At 45.6% G+C, this 21340-nt stretch overlaps 2 protein-coding genes across 2 annotated transcripts in view; one reads left to right on the top strand and one right to left on the bottom strand.

Moving 5' to 3' along the window:
* TMEM268 (transmembrane protein 268) overlaps positions 1-21340 on the bottom strand; it is a 208451-nt gene that overhangs the window by 61723 nt on the left and 125388 nt on the right. The gene's annotated exons all lie outside the window — the stretch shown is intronic.
* Positions 4395-21004, top strand: TNFSF15 (TNF superfamily member 15). The gene is made up of 4 exons (XM_006735621.3): positions 4395-4748; positions 15413-15455; positions 16217-16264; positions 19913-21004. Exons 1-4 carry the CDS (start codon positions 4527-4529, stop codon positions 20365-20367), a joined length of 768 nt encoding a protein of 255 aa, XP_006735684.1. The 5' UTR covers positions 4395-4526; the 3' UTR covers positions 20368-21004.

Here is a 21340-nt window from a genome sequence, read left to right as displayed (position 1 = left end):
ACCTACGCTTGGTTGTCTGAAAGTCACCTTCAGTGGTGCACATCTTGATTCTGAGCTCTCAAGCTTCCTTCCCTGTCTCCATTAATGGCATCTCCATCCTTCTAAGGCTCCAACCAAGAACCTTGAACCCAGAGTTTTCTTTTCTCTTTCTCTCTCACCATACATCCAGCTGGATAAGAAATTATGTCTGCTCGGGGCGCCTGGGTGGCTCAGTTGATTAAGCATCTGCCTTCGGCTCAGGTCATGATGCCAGAGTCCTGGGATCGGGCCTCACGTCGGGCTCCCTGCTCAGTTGGGTGTCTGCTTCTCCCCTGCCTGCCACTCCCCCTGCTTGTGCTCGCTCTCTCTCTGTCAAATAAATAAATAAAATCTTTTAAAAAAGAAATTATGTCTGCTCTACTTCAAAATATATCTGGAACCCACCATTTCTTGTCACCCTCGCCGTCACCACCTTGTCCGATCCACCATCTTGCCCCACCTGGATGATTGCAGCAGTTTCCAAACTGGTCTCCCTGATTCCACCCTTCTTTCGGGCTACTCTCAACACAGCAGCCTGGATGATCCTTATGAGGCAAAATTAGAACCTGCCACTCCTCTGCCCTACATGTGCTAGAGCCTCCCCGCCACACGGAATGAGAAGCCAAGTCCTACCCATGCCCAGAAGCCCAGAACCTCCTCCGATACTGTTCTGACCTCATTGCTCCTGGTCTCCTCCTCCCTCACTGCTCCAGCCTTCCTGGCTATCCCCATGCTCCCGGAACACAACTGCTTAAAGCCAGGAGCAGTTTGCTCCCAGACACCCATGGCTTCCCTCACCTGAGGTCTTCATTCTCCTCTTAGCACAGGTGGGCTTTTCTGACCACCCTATGTTAAAATGTAACTAAAGTAACTGCCTATCTCCCTACACACTTAACTTATTTTATTTACTGGCCATCTCAATCCACTAGAATATAAGCTTCATGACCATACAGATTGCTGTCTGCTCTTGTCACTGCTAGAAAGTACCTAGAACCCAGTATCTAGAATGCTACCTTGCACATAATTGGCGCTCAGACACAATAACTCGTCATTTATCTGTAAGCTATTTACCTTCTGCCTTGGAATCCACTGAGAAGCTAGAAGGACGTGAGAAGTAACTTTTAGCAGCCAAAATAGGTGTCTGTATCACCAAAGAGTTTACAGATGGCAAATAAGGGCATGAAAAGATGTTCAACATTGTTAGCCATTAGGGAAATGCAAAGCAAAACCACAGTGAGTGTCACTATACACCTACCAGAAGAGCTAAAATGAGAAATAGTGATAACACCAAATGCTGGAGGGAGGATGCAGAGAGGATGTTGGCTCTTTCACACATTGCCGGTGGGAAGCAAAATGATACCACCACTCTAGAAAAGAGAATATGGCAATTCCCTACAAAACTATGCAGGTGCCTACCGTTATGGCCCAGCAATTTCGTTCTAGACATTTACACCAGAAATGAAATGAAGGCACTTTCACACAAAAAGCTGTGCACTAATATTCATAGCAGCTTTATTCATAATAAGTCAATCTTGGAAATAACCCAGCAGTCCTTCAACGGGTCACCAGTTACACAAACCGTACTATATTCATACCATGGAATACCACTCAGCAATCAAAAGAAACGAACTACTGATCATGCAATAATTTGGACAGACCACAAGGAAATTATGCTGAGTGGGAAAAAAAAGCCAATTTCAAAAGGATACAGACTACATGATTCCATTTATGTAACATTTGTGAAATAACATGATTATTGAGTTGGAAGGTAGACTGGTGGATGGCAAAGGTTAAGTGAGAAGGGGAAGGAGGGTGGTAGCAGTGGCTTGAACTGTAGCATGAGGGATCCTTGAGACAGAGCTTTTCTGTGTCTTGACTGTGGTAATTGTCACACACATCTACACATGTGACAAACTGCACAGAACTAAATATGTATACACAAATGAGTACATATAAAACTGGTAGAATCTGAATATCAATGTCAATGTCAGTTTCCTGGTTGTGATGTTATGCTCTCGTTATGCAAGATGTTGCCTTTGGGGAAACCTGAGTAAAGGATATACAGGATCTCTCTGTTCTGTTTCTTACAACTACATGTGAATCTACGTCTACAACCATCCCAATTAGATGCGCATAGTTTCATGCCCTAAAACTCTTATTCTCTTCTCATAGGACATTCCCTAGGCACAAACTCAGGATCTATTGACCCTTACTTTAAACAGAAGTATAACAAGCTTAGTTGCCAGGTTTTGTAGATAGCCAGGTACATTAAAACGAGTAGGGTCTGCTAGAGTTCTCAAGGTCACACAATTGAGGGACTAAATCCCAGATCTCCAGATCCCTAGTCTGGTGTCTTTAGTGTTCCCCATCTTTTGAAGCCTTCTTATATTGTGGCTGATGATACATACTTCTTCATGTGAACCCATACATCTAACACTTTTAAGACCCTGGTTTGATTAAGCATACCAACTTCCTAAAAAAGAAATACAAGAATAAGAACACATTTGCAAGCTCCTTCAGGATGATCGGATATTAAGTGTGACTGTGTGTTTAAAAGTTACAGTGGCAAAGATTTAGTTTAGTCTTAAAGAAAAGTTTCCTACTAGGTTTGTTAAACCAAGAATGGGTAACCAAGGGACATAAAAATCATCCTGTGCTGGATTCTTTGGAAATATGTTAGATGCTTATTTCAACAGATGTCTGTTAAGACCATCATTACATTAGGAGCTACAACCATAGGGAAGGGATGGGACTTAGCACCTGCCCTCCTACATCTGATGACTTAATGGGGGTGATAGAAAAGTAGCCAGCCACAGTCTAGTATGAAATATTTGATGATAGGGGAAGAATGAGAAGCTATAAAAACAAAGAAGATGAGCACCTCACCCAATCTTGGAGGCAGGCGATGAAGGGAAGGTTTTAATACAAAGTTTTAAAATAGGGGGGCATGGTGATATGAAGGGGAAAGACTGGAAGCTGTCACGGTGGAGGGAAAAGCATGTGCAACAGTATAGCTAATCCATAAGGCATTTAGGAGAACTGCAGCTTGGGAAAGTCGTAAGAGATGAGGCTGGACACTGGGGAGGGGTGATGTGGGCAGGGACCAGGTCATGAAACACCTTTCCAAGTAGACCACAAGGCTCAGGCTGTGAAATAAGCAGAAGTAGCAACTGAATGGAGGTGCAAGTCGGACTGGTTTCCACCACATGCCACAGGACATCCTTAAGTTTTCCTATTTCTATTACCCATCTTTTTGCAAGGTCCTCTACTCTTCTCTGACTTCACCCTCCATAAGCTTCAAGGCCTAGTTCCAATACCACATCTTTCTCCAGGAAGCTTTCCCAACCCTTAACTGGAAAGGATGGCCTCTCCCTGGGCACGCTGGGTGTGGGTATCCATGTACGTGCATAACACAGCAGCATGTGCAGCCTAGTACAATGGTTATGACACTCCAGAGCCAGCTGACCTGAGTCTCAATCCTACAGTTCCATGTCCTTATCTGTCAAGTGGGAATAATAATATTACTACGTCAAAAGATTATCTCAGGATTGAATAACTTCACTGGTACATTTAACTCCCTTAGAATAGTGACTGGCACTGAGGAAATGTTTAATAAATGTGGCCCCCATACACACCCAACTGTGGGCAAGGCCTATCACTTGTGCTCAATCAACTTGGAATTAATCAGAGACGAAAAGTCAATGTCCTCTCCTCATGGACAGTCACCTCTATGACCTCATGCTCTTTGCTTAGACAACTGGTCAACTCAGGCTAGGTATGCGTTCTCCTTTCACAGGTGGATGTGTAATAGAAGTAAGAACCCCAAATAGAGATTTAGAGGAACTAGACCATCTTCCTGGCTCCTCTGTCTTAATCCCTGAATGACCAAAAGCAAGTGCCTTCACTTTTCAGAACTTCAGTATTCCTAGCTGTGCAAGGAAAATGAGCTCCTATGAAGCTCAAAAAGACAGAGGGCCTGGCAGCATTTTGCAAAGTGGTGATGCAAACATGATTTCTATTTCCCAGTCTGCATGCCACACCACACACCTCCCCATCCTTCACTTTCACTTCCAGAAGCAGCACACTCCCCAGACTGGCTTGGCTGGCAGGCTTCCAGGGCAGGGACAGCTATATTTTAATTCACCCTGCCCACTGACTTGATGGATTCTTTTTCTCCTCCAGGGACTTTCCTGACTTCCTTCTGTAAACGAAGGAAGGAGCACATGAGCACACTGTATATAAATACGCTTGGGAAAGCTTTCTTCTTCTTCTTCTTCTTCTTCTTCTTCTTCTTCTTCTTCTTTTTTTTTTAAACCAAACTTGGTTTCTGTTGTAGGCGGTGCATTCCCTGCAGGGCGGGGCCCAGTGTGTTGTGGAGGGGGGAGGGGAGAGGTCCGGGGGAGGAGTAGGCAGTGATTAATGCACCCACTGTGAGAGCTTGTCTTCTATTTAATGGAGGGTCTCTCTGCCCAGGGCGAGTCAGAGCCAGCGCCAGGACCAGCAGGAGGATGGCAGAGAATCTGGGGCTGGGCTTCGGGGAAACAGCCAGTGTGGAAATGCTGCCTGAGGAAGGCAGCTGCACGCCCAAGGCCAGAGGCAGGCTGGCAGCCAGAAGCAGCGAGCGCTGGGCTCTCACCTGCTGCCTGGTATCGCTACCCATCCTGGCAGGACTCACCACCTACCTGCTCGTGGGCCAGCTCCGGGCCCAAGGAGATGCCTGTGTGTTCCAGGTAAGCCCTGACCCGGGGATCCTTGGACCTGCTGCAGGCACCTGGCGGGCACTGCAGCTCTGGACAGACCCCCTTGACCCAACCCACTCCCTGCTTCCCCTGCAAAGGAAGCAGCATGTGAGGGCTGGAGAGGTCCGATTTGGTGTTTATCCTCAGTAATGCCAGGGGAATTGTCCCTCTTTCCGTTTATATGGGAACAATCTCCAATAACATATTTTTAGATAATTGTAATCATCATGTACTGATAATCTGGGAACATTCTTTTTCTTTAAAAAAAAAATAATAAGCCTCCTTAAATTGCATAACTAACACATGTCATTGAAGAAAGTTAGAAAACACAGATAAGGAAAACAAGATAATTATCATTACCCACAACCACATAGAGGTGACCACTATTGACATCTTGGGGAATATAATTCTGTATTTTTTAATAAGATGAGATTATTTTGAATCTCCAAATGTGTTATGATTTTATTTATTGTTAGTAAATTCAAAGCAGCATGATGATATTAGATGGTTGTATTATAGTCCTGTATATGCATGTGCTATAATTTATTTAATCAACCCCCTTTCTTGGGTTTAGAAATATTCTCTTTCAATGTTCAAGAAAGAACCTCTTGCCTGGTTGTCTATTTCTCAGATCTTGCTGGGGGCTCGGGGTGGAAGAGCTTAGTCAAAAATGAATATAAGGTATAGGGAGAACAATGGTTCCAAGTCGGGGGGTATAAGTGTCAAGGGGAAACTTATTCTGGAATAGGAATATCAAAAATCTTAAAGACTGAAGACAGAGTCATTCAAATAATACCATTTTATAAATACACACACACACACACCTGCATGGTCTGTGATGACAGATTTCATTTGAGTCCAAAGTATTAAATTCCAGAGGAGAAAACAGGCTTTTCAATTGGTTTACCAGGAAACCTGTCTGCTAAGCAATGCTGGCTGACTTCAAAGCAGAAACACAAGGAGCGAGCAAGCAAGCCATGGCTAATGTGTAACTCTCCCCAACCCCTCAGGGTCAGCAACCAGACCTCGATTCAGATGGTGGCGTCCACAGCCACATGCCATCTTTCAGAAAACATAGAAATATTCAGACAGCCAGAAATGCCATTCATGTTAGAGAAGAAATTCAAGGCATAGCAAGTCAGGCTGTGACCTCCAGGCCACCATGGAGATGATTTCTACGAAGCCAAACCACAGTGTCTAGTCGGTGTTCTGGGAGTCTGTGCTTTAGCCAGAAAGAGACTGTTGTTCTTGAATGAGGCATTGAGTGGCCTCCAATAACCTGAACTCTCTGGGGTTCTAGAGGGAAACAGTGCCTCTGCTTAAAATGTGGTCTTGAGATCCCCTATTTCAGCAGATGCCAAAAAAACGCCTTTCTTGATCTAGAAGACCATCAGGCTCTGCAAGCACCTTGGGGTTAGCAACCATGGGAAGCCAGTCACCACCCCTTGGTGGTGGGAGGCCATGGTCCAGAGGGGCCAGTGACTTGCCCTGTCAGGAAGAGAGTTGGAGACACGAGCTGTCACTAGACAGGAAGCCCCACGAGGGAAGGCATGAGTGCCTGTCCTATCTTAGCTACTCAAGAAATGAAAAGGCTAATAGTGCATTCTGTGACACTTCAGGCAATCTCCCTGAAGAGCAGAAACACAGAGAAGCTTAGCGTGGTGGTTTGGCCAGACTGTAGAACTTCTCGGTCATCAGAAGAAGAGAAAGGGAAATAGGGGTGAGGCGGGACCACATGTAGCAATCGGAGTCCTGAAAAGAAACACCTGGTCCATTCAAACAGGAGCATTTAAAGAAGAATGTGTAAAGAGTCTGAAAAGGGTTCAAAGAAGAGTCTACTTGCTGAGATGTAGACAGATAAAAGGGAACCGAAGAGCTGGAAGCATCCTGGGATGCTTAGCAATGGTGGGAAGCCAGTCATCACCTCTTGGCCTGAGGGGGCAGATAGGAGGGAGCAATTTTCGGGGAACCCAAGGAGAAGGAAAATGTAGGAGAGGGCTAGCCTGCCTGCCAAACATCAGGGAGGGAGCAGGAAGAAGGATGGAAGAGCTGGCCACGCTCTTCTCCCCACCTCTCATCCCACTGGTCAGACTGGAAGTCAGGCTTAAAAGCCAGGAAGCAAGTGTGCCCAGCCTCTCGGTACACAGTGCAGGGCCAAGAAGGGCAAAGAGAGGTTCCAGTGGGCTAATGGAGAATAACCAGCTCAGAAAAGATGGAAGATAGGATTCAAGAGGGAAAGCTAAATCACCAAGGAGAGCATGAGTGGACATAACTGAAATATCGTGGCTCGTAGACATCTGAGTTTAAATCCCAGCGCAGCCACCTCTGATTGGGTAAAAATAGGCATGTGGTTTCATTTCTTTGAATCTGTTTCCTTTTCTGCCAAAAGAGGATGCTAATGTTAACACCCTGGCAATGCTAAGAAGGCAAGTGCAGGAACAGGTTGTCTGATGGGAACGCAGGGAGGGTTACACACCTGGTTCCTGGGACGTGATCATCATGGTTACACCAGGCAACTACCAAAAAGCAACAGCGATTGGTGTAGGAATGTTCCAGGTTTTTATCAGCAGCAACAAAAACAGTTACCAGAACTTAAAATTATATATCTATTTTAAACTGAACTCTTCCTTCAGGGGTTGTGTAAGGAAATACTCGATGTGACAAAATCCTTACCCAGGTAAGCTTGCAGAGCAGAAATCAGATTTGAAAAGGTTTGGGATAACTACCTTTAGGGGAAGTGTCCGTAGATAGGGCATCAATTAAATACAGCCTGGTGCCTCCGTGCAGTGAAAGCCTGCAGCTGCCACCGTTTCTAAAAAATGATGCATCTCTATATGTAAGGATGGAGAATTTCTCTAAGATGTATCATTAAGTGGGGAGGGAAAGGTATATAACAGTATATAGAATCGGGGACATTCATTTTCTAAATATATATATATATATTCACTTTTATGAATGTGTTTATAAATGCATAGACTATGTCAAGAAAAGGACAAGAGATTGGTTGCTCTGCCAGCATCTAGCTTGGGGACCTGGGTGACAGGTGGAAGAGAGAGACATTTTTAAACTTACCCTCTTTTGTACAAAATGTGTATGTTACATCTACAAAAAAGAGAGAGTAAAATGTTTTAGGATCATTAAACTCCTGGAGAATGTCCGGTAGATTCATGTGTTGGAAAAATCAGTTTGAAATCTGGCCCAGCCACTTCTTAGCCATGTTACGTAACCTCCCTGTGCCTCAGGTTCCTTATGTATGAAATGGAATACTTAGAAATAAAGTATTTAAAGTGTCTGGCAGGAGGTAGGAGATTAGTAAATGGTAGCAATTATCATCATCATGACTGAGGAACTTCCCTGCTCATGGACGTTGCATCATACCTGTCACCCTCCCCACCTGCTCTGGAATCTGCCATCACCAGGTCAGAGAGCAGGTTTGGGTGCTGGAGGGCCTTTCTTGGTCTCTGATATTTGTGAGCTACTTCCGCGCCTCCTTCTCCATCCTGGTCTTGTACCGACAACCCACACTCCAATCCATTCTTTACCCAGCTGCACTAACCATGGCCTGGGCCTTCTTTGGGCCCTTAGTGGCTTTCCTTGCCCTCAGGCTGGGTGCATGGACCCCACGCTGGCTCACAGGTCCCCGGAGACCAGGTTTTGCCTTCCCCAGGCACTGCTCTGGCTCACTCGGGGTCTGTACTCCAGGCATGACACAATGCACCATGCTGGCTCAGCCCCCAGCCTGGGGCAGAGCAGGCCCGTGGTACTGTGCAATACATTGGCAGGGGTGCCACGAGACACTGCTTCCTTGGACTGCACCACCGCCCCATCTCCGTCCTTCCCTTCCCGTGCTGCTTCTGGAATCCCCACATGCTCGCCCCAGATTCTCCTTGCTTCCCTGCAATCTCACTTTCACCCCTTCCTGAAAAACCCTGCAAGGCTCCTAGCCCTTGATCCCTGCTCGCCTCTCCCCTGCACACCTGCTCCTGAGACCCCACCCCCACCCCGGTCTCCATCCAGGACCCCATAGGGGTGCCAGCTGAGGCTTCAGAGTTGTGCAGGCTTGAGGGAATGCCATGGCTCCCCCCACCACCACAGTTGTGACCTTATAATAACTTATTAGACACCAGACACCATTCTAAGCTTCTTCACACCCAGGGTTTTGAGAAGAGTAAATGAGATCGTCGTGTCTATAAAGTCCTTAGCCTGGTGTCTAGCACATACGTCTGTGTGATGCATTTGCTATTATTACTAAATACCTCATCTGGGTTAGTCCTTGAAATCACACAATGAAGAAAGTGCTACGATTATCTCCATTTCAGAGATGATGAGCTGAGGCTTAGAAAACCTAAGCCATGTGCCCAAAGTCGCACTGAGTGTGACATTGGGATTCAAAAGCTCCTCCTAAGCCGACCACGCTGGTCTGCCTGTGGTGTTAACCCAGCAAATCACTCACTTCTTGGGGTGGTCAGGAGCGTTTAATAAGGATTCCCTAAAAAGTGCCTGTCACATAGTAAGTGCTCAATAACTTCGAGTCTCCTTCCTCCCCTGGGGGCACCTCGCTGTCCCTGGCACACTGTTAGCTGGGTGGAGAGAGAGAGAGAGGAAGGGATGCACAGGGTACCTGACCTCCTTAAGCCGTCCGCTCCCTGTCTGTCAAATGGGGAGGTAAAGACACTTCCCTCATAGCCCCGTGCTGAGAATTCTGCGAGAGGATGTCGGCAAGCTAATGCCATGAAGTAGATGTTCAACAGACATGATTTCCCTGTTTGCTCCATCTTGGGTGTAGCCTTTTCATCTCACTCAGACTGTTTCCTCTTCGGAAACAGGGACGGTTCTGACAATCCCTTTTCAGGGTTGTCTAGAGAAAACAAATAGATGGTTGAGATAAAAAGTGCTTTGGAAATTGTAAAACACGGAGCACTAGGTGGCTTTGCCCCTGCTCTAGCCTCTGAGAGTCCTGGCACACCAGGAAGAGAAGCCAACTCACTCAGAAGCTCAGGCTGGGGGTGGAGGGCAAGAAGACCAGAACTGGTGAAGTTGCGTGAAGGCAGGGTGAGCCCACTGTGGGCATGAATCCCAAACATCTGCAGCAGCTCCGAGCTGGTGACTCCAAGATCCATTCATTCACCTGTTAAAATAAACACACACGGGGCGCCCAGGTGGCTCAGTCGGTTAAGCATCCAATTCTTGGATTTCGGCTCAGGTCATGATCTTAGGGTCGTGAGATCAAGCCCCACCTCCAGTTCCACGCTGGACGTGGAGTCTGCTTAAGATTCTCTCTCTCTCTCTCCCTTTCCCTCTGCCCCTCCCCTACTCTCTCCCTCTCTAAAAAATATATATATATAAATAAATAAGCACACACATTACCGCATGCCCAGCACTGGGAGCTCCTGGGTCCTCACCTGATGGACCACACGCTGTCCGGCTGTAAGAGGTCATCTCCCAGCCTGGTCTCCTTAATGAGGCCCAGCCACCGACTGCAGTAACAAGGGTGGGTTTTGAAATGCATGGAGGGTACATTCCATTCCCTCAAGCCCTTTGCATTGGAAGGGGCAGAAGTCCAGAAGCCAGCTGTAGACGGAGGAAGCCTCTTCTGCTGGGAGGAGGAGGCCATCCAGAGCTCCTAAATGATCCAAATCTGCCACTGGTCATAAAGAGACCCAAGGATGCCTTCTGTGTATCACCGAAGCGGTGAAAACAAAGGGAACTTACGCAGAACCAACACCATGCACCATAAATATTGACTGAACCCAAAGAAAGAAGGAAGGTGAATTGGATATCCACTGTATGTGTGTGGTCTTCCTTAGGCATCACGATGCTTCCAGGAGGAAAGAATGATTGCCTGCCTTCATTGATGAGGAGACAGAATCTCACTGAGGTTAGGTGACATACCAAAGTCAGATTGCTAGGAAACCCTAGGGCTGGGATTCCCACATTTGCTCGGCTGCCAACACCACATGCTCAGCTCTGCACCCCTCTGAATGTTGGGTGTGAAGCCCCGTCCAGTGTACCCAGGAGGGTAATGAATTGAAATGGCCTTGGAATAAAACATTTCCAGGTTGGATTTATCCTTGTGCAAGTACAAACAGAGAGAAGCGAAAGCCAAAAACAAGGAGGCGATGGTCTGTGTATTTCTCCTAGAAGTGCTGGGAGGATGTTATGGGTCATAAAACATTGATGGTTTTGCAATTGCGGCATTTATGACGGCAAAAAATGGATCTCTTTTCCTGTTTATGAATATACTAGACAGTGGGTATAGGACATGGGAGAAAGGCTAAATGGGTCATTAGCTAAAATACACTCAAGGGATTTTTTCTGGGGAAATGCCAATAAGAGAATCTCAAAGATCATCTGGCTTCGGGTTCCGTGGTCCATGGTGTGTACTCAGCTAATGTTTATGGGGCTCCTGATAGGTGCCGGGGTCTGCACTTGGTCTGAAGGTTCAGATCCCAGACCCTCCATTTACTCTTTGACCTTTGGCCTACAAAGCCTCTAAAAAGGTGATGCCCTCCTTTGAGAGTAACTGGACTGGTAGACAAGGAACACACATAAACCCCAGTACAGGACCTGGCACCCAGGGAGTACTCGACTAGATAGCAGTCTCCCTCCCTCCATCCTTCTTTCTTCCCTGGTTGAAGTATTAGAGTAATTCCAAAAATGTGTCAGGGATTACCAATCAGCATACAAAAAAAAAAGAAAAAAAAGTGAGAAGGAAAAAAGAAAGAAACGCAAACAAGAGTGAAAAATCCCCTGACCTATAGAAACTAAGGGGTAAAAAGCACCAGCTTGCTTTGCTTGGGCTCATCAATGCTGGTAGCCACAGGCGCCCCACTATTCTACTAACACGAATCCCCACAGGCATCCACATTTGCCTTTTCTGTCTCTGATTCCTGGCCAAAGCTCACAATCTTCCACAAACATTTCTGGAGCCATGACTATGCTCCAAGCAAAGCCTGATGAAAAACTTGGAGGTGCCAGTAACTAAAAGATTATGGTCATTTAACTCTTAAATTAATTATTTAAAATTTAAACAAGAACTCAAAACTTGGCATGTATTGTAAAATCAAAAGGTCTTTTCTTTCTTCGTTTTTTGGATTGCCAAACTCAGGCAAAAGTCACTGAGGCTGAACCCACCTCCATCTTCCAGCTCTCTTTTCTACCTGTCTTTCTGACACCTGGGCATCAGCATATTTTGCTGATTGGGTAATCCGGCAGAAGTGCCAGGCATGGTCTGAGGCACCAGAAATTTGGTGGTGAGCAAGACAGACCAGGTCATTGCCCACAGGCAGCTTGGATTGTACTTGAGAGCGAAAAGCTCTTGCAAACAGTCACCTTGAGAACAGGCATCGAGCCAGCTCAAATGCATAAGCTCCTCCAAATAAGCTACTATTTCTTCATCTCAAATCTCCTCTTCATTCATTCCTGCTTCCCGTCACAAAAATCTTCCTCCCATGAAGAGGCATTATTAAGGGAAGCAGCAATGGAAGGCTTTAGATGTTGTTCTTGGTAAGAGAGTCCCAGCTGATGTTCTTGGGGACTCTTGGACTGTTGAGGTCTTCAACACCTGCTAACTGGCACTATGACAGACTCCAGATGTATAGCAGATTCTAGGCCACTAAGATCCATACACGTCCAACCACACGTGAAAATAACTGTATGCCCAAGTTATAGAAATCCAGCAGAGCAAAGAGGGAAATGTGTTCACATCGCAGATACATGCTAATGACAGCAAGACTCTGAGCCAAAGGGAATGCTCCAGTCTTTTAGCTGAGTGCTTAGACAAAAATAAGCAGATGTTCAAGAAGATTTCTCAGCAGAGTACTCAATGAAGCAGAAGACCAGCCAGGACTGTACTATTTCATACACAAGAGGATGCAACCATGCTCTCCCAATTCTTCCCCTTCAGTTTTCTGCCTGCCACAGACCAATTCTTTATCAGCTCTGTTAACAGCAAATAAGGAACAGCATAGGAAACAGGCTACAGAATAAGCTCATTTCTAGGCTGCTTCTCCACCCCACCCCACTCCTAAAGCCCATCAAAGTTATCGATGCTGGACAAGTAGTTGCATCAATTGGGTTTAGGTTTTCCAAAGCAACTGTACTCACGACCCTATGCTGAATGTATATATGGGTTCATTTGCCAGCAGAAATCCTTGTAGTTTCCCAGCTGCTCCCATGCCTTGTTGGGCCTCTGTACTCTTGCACAAGCTCTTAGCCTTGTCTGGAATGGTCATTACCTTTTATCACCTGGCTAATACCTGTGGGACCTGTAAGACTCAACTTCAGAGGTAATTTCCCCTGATTCCCTCACTTCTGGGCTGGGTTCCTGTTTTCTGAGCTCTGTGTTTCCCCTACTGTCGCAGTGCATGGAGCTGCTGGTACTCATCCATCCACCTCACCAAAGGGGGAGCTTACCCGGAAATGAGAAGGTGCAATGGCTTAGGGCCAGGAATTCTAGAGTGGATTGACCTGGGTTAAAATCCTACTTCACTTTCCAGCTGTGGGACATTGGGCAAGTTACTTAACCTGACTGAGCCCTCTTTTCTTTTCTTTCTTTTTTTTTTAAAGATTTTTATTTTATTTATTTGAGAGAGAGAGAATGAGAGACAGAGAGCATGAGAGGGAGGAGGGTCAGAGGGAGAAGCAGACTCCCTGCTGAGCAGGGAGCCCGATGCGGGACTCGATCCGGGGACTCCAGGATCATGACCCGAGCTGAAGGCAGTTGCTTAACCAACTGAGCCACCCAGGTGCCCCCCCCCTTTTCAATATAAGGGTATGAATGGCATCTACCTGAAGAGTCGTCACAACACTAAAGGAGATGACGTGTGCAAAGGGCGTAGCATAGCACAGCGCCACTCCTCATTCAACAGAAAGTAGCTACATTTACTGCATCTTTCAGGTCCTTTGAATCATTCACTGTGGTTGCCTCTCATGGCTGGAGCACAGAGTACTCGGAGAGGAATAAATAGTGGGTAACAAGAATGGGGTGGTCAACTGGGACCTTGAATGCCAAGATAAGTATTTGGGCCTGTGTCTGGAAGGCCATGGAGAGCCATTGAAGGTTTATGGACAGAATTGTGTCCCCATACAGTGATGCTTTAGAAAAAGCACTCTGAGAGCAGGTGAGGAGATGATTTCAAGGAAAGGAGAACCAGATGCAAAAGGATCAGTTAAGAGGCTGATGGGAGAATCCAGAAGAACAGCGTGCTGAGGCCTGGGTGGGGGCCGGGGAGGCACGAATGAGAAAAATTGCAAAATAGAAATGGCAGCTTGGGTTTGTGGGAGGAGAAAGCAGCAAGTTTCAAGCCTGGCAACTGAAGGCAAGCAGTTGTCTTGCTATTCACAGAATTAGGAAGTAGACAATGGAGAGACAATTGGTCTGTCGTTCAAAGACAAGATCTCTGCCCTCAAGAAGCCTTCCAGTGGAGGTTAGGTAGCATGGCTTGGGAATAAAAAGAGCCTGGCCGTCTGGGCTTTAACGAGGTCACTGCCATCACAGACCTGCTCACAGTCCTGGTGAACAATGACACAGCTACACCCACGTGACCACACCAACACGTGCAGAGACATCCATGCACACAGCTCCACACTAGAGTCACATGTAGACACACAAAACACATCGGCTCCTACCTCCCCCACTGCTAGAGCTGTCTTCTGTCACACCCACATGGACACACAATTCCTCATTCACAAGTACGATCTCACACACACACGGATTCTAAGATACAGAACTGGTGACATGAGGATCACTGTCCGTGGGGACTATGTAGTTATAAGAACCCAATCAGAAGACTCTGAATTGAGTCAATATCATATCAGAGAAGGTTTTCCTGGAAACCGTAAAATGTAAGGTGGTGATTTTATCCCTTTAAGCCAAGGACTTAGCTTTGCTCCTGAGCTTTGTGTTCAGACACGGTGATTCCTTCATTTCCTGCACGTTCTTTGCCCTGACTCACACATCTGATTTGATCCTTATCTCAAATGTGGGAGTTATCTGAGGTTAGGGATGTTATTGTTCCCATTTTTCAAATGAGGGCACCAGAGCTCAGAGAGGAAAGGTGTCTGCTCGAGATCATATTGTTAATAAATGGTGACAGCAGGATTCAAATTCAGGTCTGTCTGCCTCCAAAGCAGTTACCCTTCCCCCGCCCCACCTGCCCCGGGTGGTATCTGAAATGGCTCGCAAGCTAGGATTGCAAGGATGGACATGTCTCCATGTCATTCATGGAGACAAGGGGCTGGTGGGAAGGAGAACAGAGCCCTTATTTCTTTTTCTGTATCACTTTTTTAAATAGTTCCAAATCTTAAATCACGGTGGACAAAAGAAAATAAAGCAAGTGCCATCATTTGTTCAAATAATAGATGTCAGAGTGTCCTAGAACAGAACAGGGAAGGCTCTCAGGACAGAACTTCGAAGTTGAGCTTCCAAGACGAGTGTAGGAGAGAGAAGGTCATCGGGGTGCTGGAGGAGGAAAGGGGAGCGCTTGGGCGCAAGATTCCCCTCCATCGAGTAGTCTCATTGCCATGTCCCTCATCTCAGAACACCCAGTTTGGGTAGCAGCGGCATCTTAATCATGCCCTTGCTATGGGCAGCTGTGGGGTTGGGTGACAAAAGGACCACAGGTGGGCTGAATCATATCTTTCTTTTCCAATAGACTTCAAAAGGGCAAGAGTTTGGACCTTCACATCAGCGAGCTTGTAAGTGTGTTCATATTTGTTGCCTTCTCTTGTGGGGAACAGAGCATTCAGTAGTTTGGGTATGAGGGAGGTTCAGAGGGATGAAAACCCAGAGGAGGAGTGAGGTTGCTCCCAAGTCACTAAAAATACAAAATGGTGCTGTGTCCAAGTGTATGGCCTATGGAGGTGATGGCCTTTGGCAAATAATGTCACTTGCCTCTGTCTCAGTTTACTCACCTGTAAATTGGCTATAATGGTACCTACCTTCTCAGATTAGTGCAGATTAAATCAGTTAATTCCTATAAAAGTATTAGAAGAATGCCTAATCCTACCCCTCCCTACCCTATTTGTTAGGCCATCCAGATGCTTCAGTGGATATGGCTAAAGGGACCTTGAATAAGGCCAAAGGTCAGTTTGCTCACCCTGAAGCAGTAGCGGGGGGGGGGGGGGCAATGTGAGTTCATTGAGCATAGGCCATGTGCCAGGAATCATGCTGAGCACTCTACATTCAAGATAGCAAGGGATGACCTTCGAGATGAGAAAACAGAGTCTTGGGCAGGTTGGAAACTTGCCCAAAGTTATGGGCCAAGATTTATTTGTGTTCAAGACTCTTTCTCCTGAGGCTTCTCTGTCCCTGGGGAAATGACAACAATCCCCAGTGGACCCAGCTGAAGGAGAGGAATGATTCTCTCCAGTTGCAGGCACCATGCAACTCCAAAAATACTGTCTTCACTCCAGCCACCCTCTGACTCACACAAAGCATCTCTCTCCTTTCCTTACAGATGCAATTTCCGGAGCTGCTGGAGATAAGCCAAGGGCACACCTGACAGGTATTTCTCCCTGGTGTGATTTCCAGGAGATCATGTATGGGCCATGGGCCCAAGATTTCTTTCAGAGGGCTTGTCAAAACTTATTCTAATAGCTTCAAACCGGAAACGACACACCTTGGTAACAGACTTCTCCTCTCAATTGAGGGTTTTCAGATGTCTTCCCCCTTTAAGGGTTCCAAAGGCCCATGGCTCTTGGGCATTTTCTTTCAGATTCTATCAGTCCTCTTCCTTCCTCTCCTGTCTCTCTCTTTCATACACACCATCAGGCATTCAGAAACGGCTTCACTCAGACTCAGAGATTCACATAATTCTGAATCTGGTCAAAGATAAAAGATCCCCTGGGCTGTTAAAAGTATCAAGTCCATCTGTACCCCACTCAAGATGAAGTGATTGGACATTTGCATTCAGGTAGACATTTGCAAAGAATTTTTGTTGATGTGAAGAGATTCAGAGCGGCCTCATAATATCACCAGCTGGCCAGTTTCCCAAGACCACTGTTGAAATTTCTGACATCTGATGCCTGGAGTTGCATATATATCTAAGACTCCAGAGAAAAGAGCAAGACTGTGCACAAATATGTGTTAAAAATCCTTTGAAAACCTAAGGAGTTAAAAGCAAGCATACTCTCCTGACCTATAAGAAAATTTGCAGCCCACAGGGGGATATCCCCAGGGCCCAAACATGTAACTTGCATGTGACCAAGAGGAAAGTGTTTGTGGTGAGTCCTGAGTGAGGACTACGACCAGACAGACTCCAAGTCACTAGTCACTGACCACTTGCCTTTAAGAATGGGAGAGAGTGAGTGCCTGGGTGGCTCAGTCATTAAGCGTCTGCCTTAGGCTCAGGTCATGATCCCAGAGTCCTGGGATCGAGCCCCACATCGGGCTCCCTGCTCAGCGGGAAGCCTGCTTCTCCCTCTCCCACTCTCCCTGCTTGTGTTCCTGCTCTCGCTATCTCTCTCTCTGTCAAATAAATAAATAAAATCTTTAAAAAAATAAATAAATAAATAAAATATTAAGAATGGGAGAGAGTGAACAAGCTGGGCAGGAAAAATCCTAACAACAGAGTGTGGGGATATCACCCTTCTTCCTACTGAATGGGGGAGCTGGGGGTGGGAATCTAGGTTCCACTGAGCTCCTCACGTGTACCAGCACTGTGGTAGGCATTTTGCAACCATGATCTCATTTAATCTGCATATCAGCCCAACAAGGGGGGAAACTGAGGCTCTGACAAGTCAAGTCACTTGTCCCAAATCATATACATGACTCGGAAAAGCTGAGATTTGAGTCTGACTCTTAGACCTGCACTGTTCCCATCACAACCTATTCCGTACCCTAACTCCCACTTGTTGCCGTGTTGACATAGCAAATTGTATACCAGTTCAACAAAACTCGCTTTGTCTAGAGACTAAATGATCTTTTTGTTTTTGCATCATCCCAGAGGATTTTTTTATACTGCATCATCCACAAAGAAGGAGTGGAGATGATCAGGAGTGATTGATAAAAATGCCTTTCACAGATTTTGCAAAGAAGCAACAAACTCTCCAGGGCGCACTGAGTGCGGGGGACCGGAGAGACCACATGCATTCTAAACGTGTGTCATGGTGCAAAATAATCCAGGGTCCAGTCAGCATCGGCAAAGATGCTTAAGAAAAATCCAGGAACCAGGTTTCTAGGCAGCCACTGGGTGTGAAAGTTGCTAAATATTTCCTTAAAGATAACCTATCCCCAAATGGTGGCTGATAGCACATATCGGGGATCACTATGGATTTTCAAAGCAGTCGTAGGAAATTAAAATATGCTTTTATTTTCCTAAAACATACTAGTTTTACTGCAGATTATCTTATTTGAAATCAATGGTTTGGTTCTATTCATTTTTTCTGCGATACACATACTTCATAAAAGCACTCATTTATATGTCCGAGTATATAATGTATATTTGTAAACAATGCAAACATAAGAACCTATAAAAATATATACAGTGAAATAGGCTTATTTTTTAATCTGTCAAGATGAGAGATGCTGGTTTATTTGGGGAAAGTGATTATGTATTGAGTACTTGCCATAGCCAGGCTCATGATAAAAATGTCCATGTCTCCTCTATTCACTTGATCTTCCAAATGAGACTGGGAAGGGGCTTTATCTCTAGCTTAGGGACAGGAAATCAAGACTCAGAGAGAAGGGACCTACATCACTGATTAAAAACGTTACATGGCCATAGAGCTGAAGTGACCCAGAGCCTTGGTCCCTTATACTCCACAAGCCAATTACATCAGTTTGTATTTTGGTGTCAGAGAAGCATTTCCAGAATGTTCTGGATCTCTGGTTCCAATATCTGTCCTGCATGTTGATTTTTCTTTTAATCACTGTCTGAATTTCAGTAACTTTGGGCCGTAGCATTGCAGGGGAGCTGCAAGAGAGCTCCAGGGATCATCCAACTCCCTAAAATGTCTACTCCTTGTAGCAGGGTATGTCTGAAACAAAAGGCTAATGAAAGTGAATGCAGGTTAGAGGGTATTCCTAATAGTTGGGGATTTTATACACACCATCCCTTTTAATCCTTTCCATGGGTATTTTTATACGCTTTAAAAAATAAAAAAAAAAAGGAAAGATACGTCAAATGAAAAGCAAATCCTGACTTAGTAAAGAGAGAGCTTGTGCAAAAGGATTATTGCACAGTGGGAGAAAGGAGAAAGAAAATCAGCAGCAATAGGGAGAATGCTCTGGCCAGAAGATCTGCAAGTGTCTCAAGAGTTAAGCTAAAAGGGGTTTCCTTTTGCAGAAAGGAGTAAACAAAGTTAGAAAGAACCAGGTGGGAAGAAGTGGGATAAAGGTGTTAGCGTCAGAGAATGTTTTACCCGAAGGCCAGCCTGTTCTCAAGAGAGACTGTCTGCTGGTCCAGGCTGAGGGTAGACCAAAGCCTGGAGGCAGAAGAGAAGCTTAACCAAAATTGGGTTAACAAGCATTATGTTGGGGCGCCCGGGTGGCTCAGTCGGTTAAGCAGCTGCCCTTAGGCTCAGGTCCTGAGATCAAGCCCCGCATTGGGTTCCTTGCTCAGAAGGGAGTCTGCTTCTCCCTCTTCCTCTGCCGCTCCCCCTGCTTCTGCTCTCACTCGTGCTCTCTCTCTCAAATAAATAAATAAAATCTTTAAAAAAGAAAAAACAAGCATTATGTTCCCATGGATCAGTGGGGACAGTACAGTTCAGCTGATCATTTATGCGGTAGAGAATGGCAATCTGGAGGATCTGGTGTCTGGTCTTGCCATAGGTACCCAAGGGTGGAGGGCACCCACCAGTTCCATCTAAGTCATTTGGAGAAGAGGTTCATCGTAATGGGCTGTTTTCCGAAACACAAAGAGTGAGATTTCTTAACGTCCACTATTTTCCAAGATCACAGAGCTCAGGTAAAATTCTAAATGATCAGGAAAGAAAACTCGGGCTCAGAGAGGCGAAGTCTTTTGCCCCTAAGATGCTACTCTCTGAACAAAAGTGTGTGTCTGCTTAGATCTCCTCCACTCATTCCTCCTCAAGGAGCTTGTTAGCTGTTGGTTTTATTCAATCACTTTACTCTGAAAATAATATGAGACTCTTTTTGGCAAAGTCCACAGGTTCTGACACGAGGAAATTAAACCTCTCTCTTGTCTTTGCAGTTGTCAGACAAAGTCCCACACAGTCTTTGAAAAATCAGTTTCCGGCTCTGCACTGGGAACATGAACTTGGCTTGGCCTTTACCAAGAACCGGATGAACTACACAAATAAATTCCTGGTGATCCCAGAGTCGGGAGACTACTTTGTTTACTCCCAGGTCACGTTCCGAGGAACCACCTCTGAGTGTGGTGAAATCCACCAAGGGAGCCGACTAAACAAGCCAGACTCCATCATCGTGGTCATCACTAAGGTAACAGACAGCTACCCCGAGCCGACCCAGCTCCTAATGGGGACCAAGTCTGTGTGCGAAGTAGGCAGCAACTGGTTCCAGCCCATCTACCTAGGGGCCATGTTCTCCTTGCAGGAAGGGGACAAGCTGATGGTGAACGTCAGTGACATCTCTTTGGTGGATTACACAAAAGAAGATAAAACTTTCTTTGGAGCCTTCTTGCTGTAGGGGCAAGGTGGGCATCCTCGTGTGAAGGTCCTCTGCCTCCTAGTTCCTAATTTTCTTCACTCATACGTAATTATAACAAGGTTTTTGTTTTTGTTTTTGTTTTTGTTTTTTTTGGACCATTCCACAGAAACGGTGGCTTAGCTATGAAATTGGAGGCCCGAAATGTCATACTTTATATGCCTTACTGATGAGAATCTTAACCGGAAAAAGGCAGAACAGAGCAGACACACGACCGTGGTTGCTTGGAAAAGGGGTGGATTTCTAAACACTGACACACTGATCACCAAATGAATGGAGGTCTACTCGGAACATTTCCACCCCTTCGTACCACACATCAGTCACCAGTGGGCCCAATTATTGTGGGATTTGATCAAGAAACATTTGCTTCAGTTCAGGGGCCCTTGAACAAAATCCAAAGCCCTAGAAAACAGTGTAAACCCTAGAGCAAAATCCTTCATCAGTGTCTCTAAACATATACTTTAATGCCTTGTCTTAAAAAAAAAAATGAAAAGAGGGCTGGTATTTCTCATGAACACTAGAAAGGAGAAAAAGAAAGAAAGAAAGAAAGAAAGAAAGAAAGAAAGAAAGAAAGAAAGAAAGAAAGAAAGAAAGAAAGAAAGAAAGAAAGGAAGAAAGAAAGGAAGAGAAAGAAAGAGAGAAAGGAAGAGAGAAAGAAAGAGAGAAAGAAAGAAAGAGAAAGAAATTGGTTTTCATACCATCTATGGCAAATGAAAAAAGCAACCCCTCTTTTTTTTTTTTCTTTATTTTTTTTTATTTTTTTATTTTTTTTATTCTTATGTTAATCCCCATACATTACATCATTAGTTCTAGATGAAGTGTTCCATGATTCATTGTTCGTGCACAACACCCAGTGCTCCATGCAGAACGTGCCCTCCTCAACACCCACCACCAGGCCAACCCATCCTCCCACCCCCCTCCCCTCTAGAACCCTCAGTTTGTTTTTCAGAGTCCA

Source organism: Leptonychotes weddellii, chromosome 14, assembly GCF_054177405.1.
Source record: "Leptonychotes weddellii isolate Sample4059 chromosome 14, ASM5417740v2, whole genome shotgun sequence".
NCBI classification, from domain to species: Eukaryota; Metazoa; Chordata; class Mammalia; order Carnivora; family Phocidae; genus Leptonychotes; species Leptonychotes weddellii.
Note: the sequence above shows the minus strand (reverse complement) of the source record. Positions and strands in the feature narration are given on the sequence as shown.

Bases quoted from the DNA above. Each gene is read 5' to 3' on its own strand.
- TNFSF15 (XM_006735621.3), top strand. From the start codon at position 4,527: ATGGCAGAGAATCTGGGGCTGGGCTTCGGGGAAACAGCCAGTGTGGAA. The intron at 4,749-15,412 runs GTAAGCCCTGAC...CTTTTCCAATAG, and splicing joins GAGATGCCTGTGTGTTCCAG to ACTTCAAAAGGGCAAGAGTT. The intron at 16,265-19,912 runs GTATTTCTCCCT...TTGTCTTTGCAG, and splicing joins GCCAAGGGCACACCTGACAG to TTGTCAGACAAAGTCCCACA.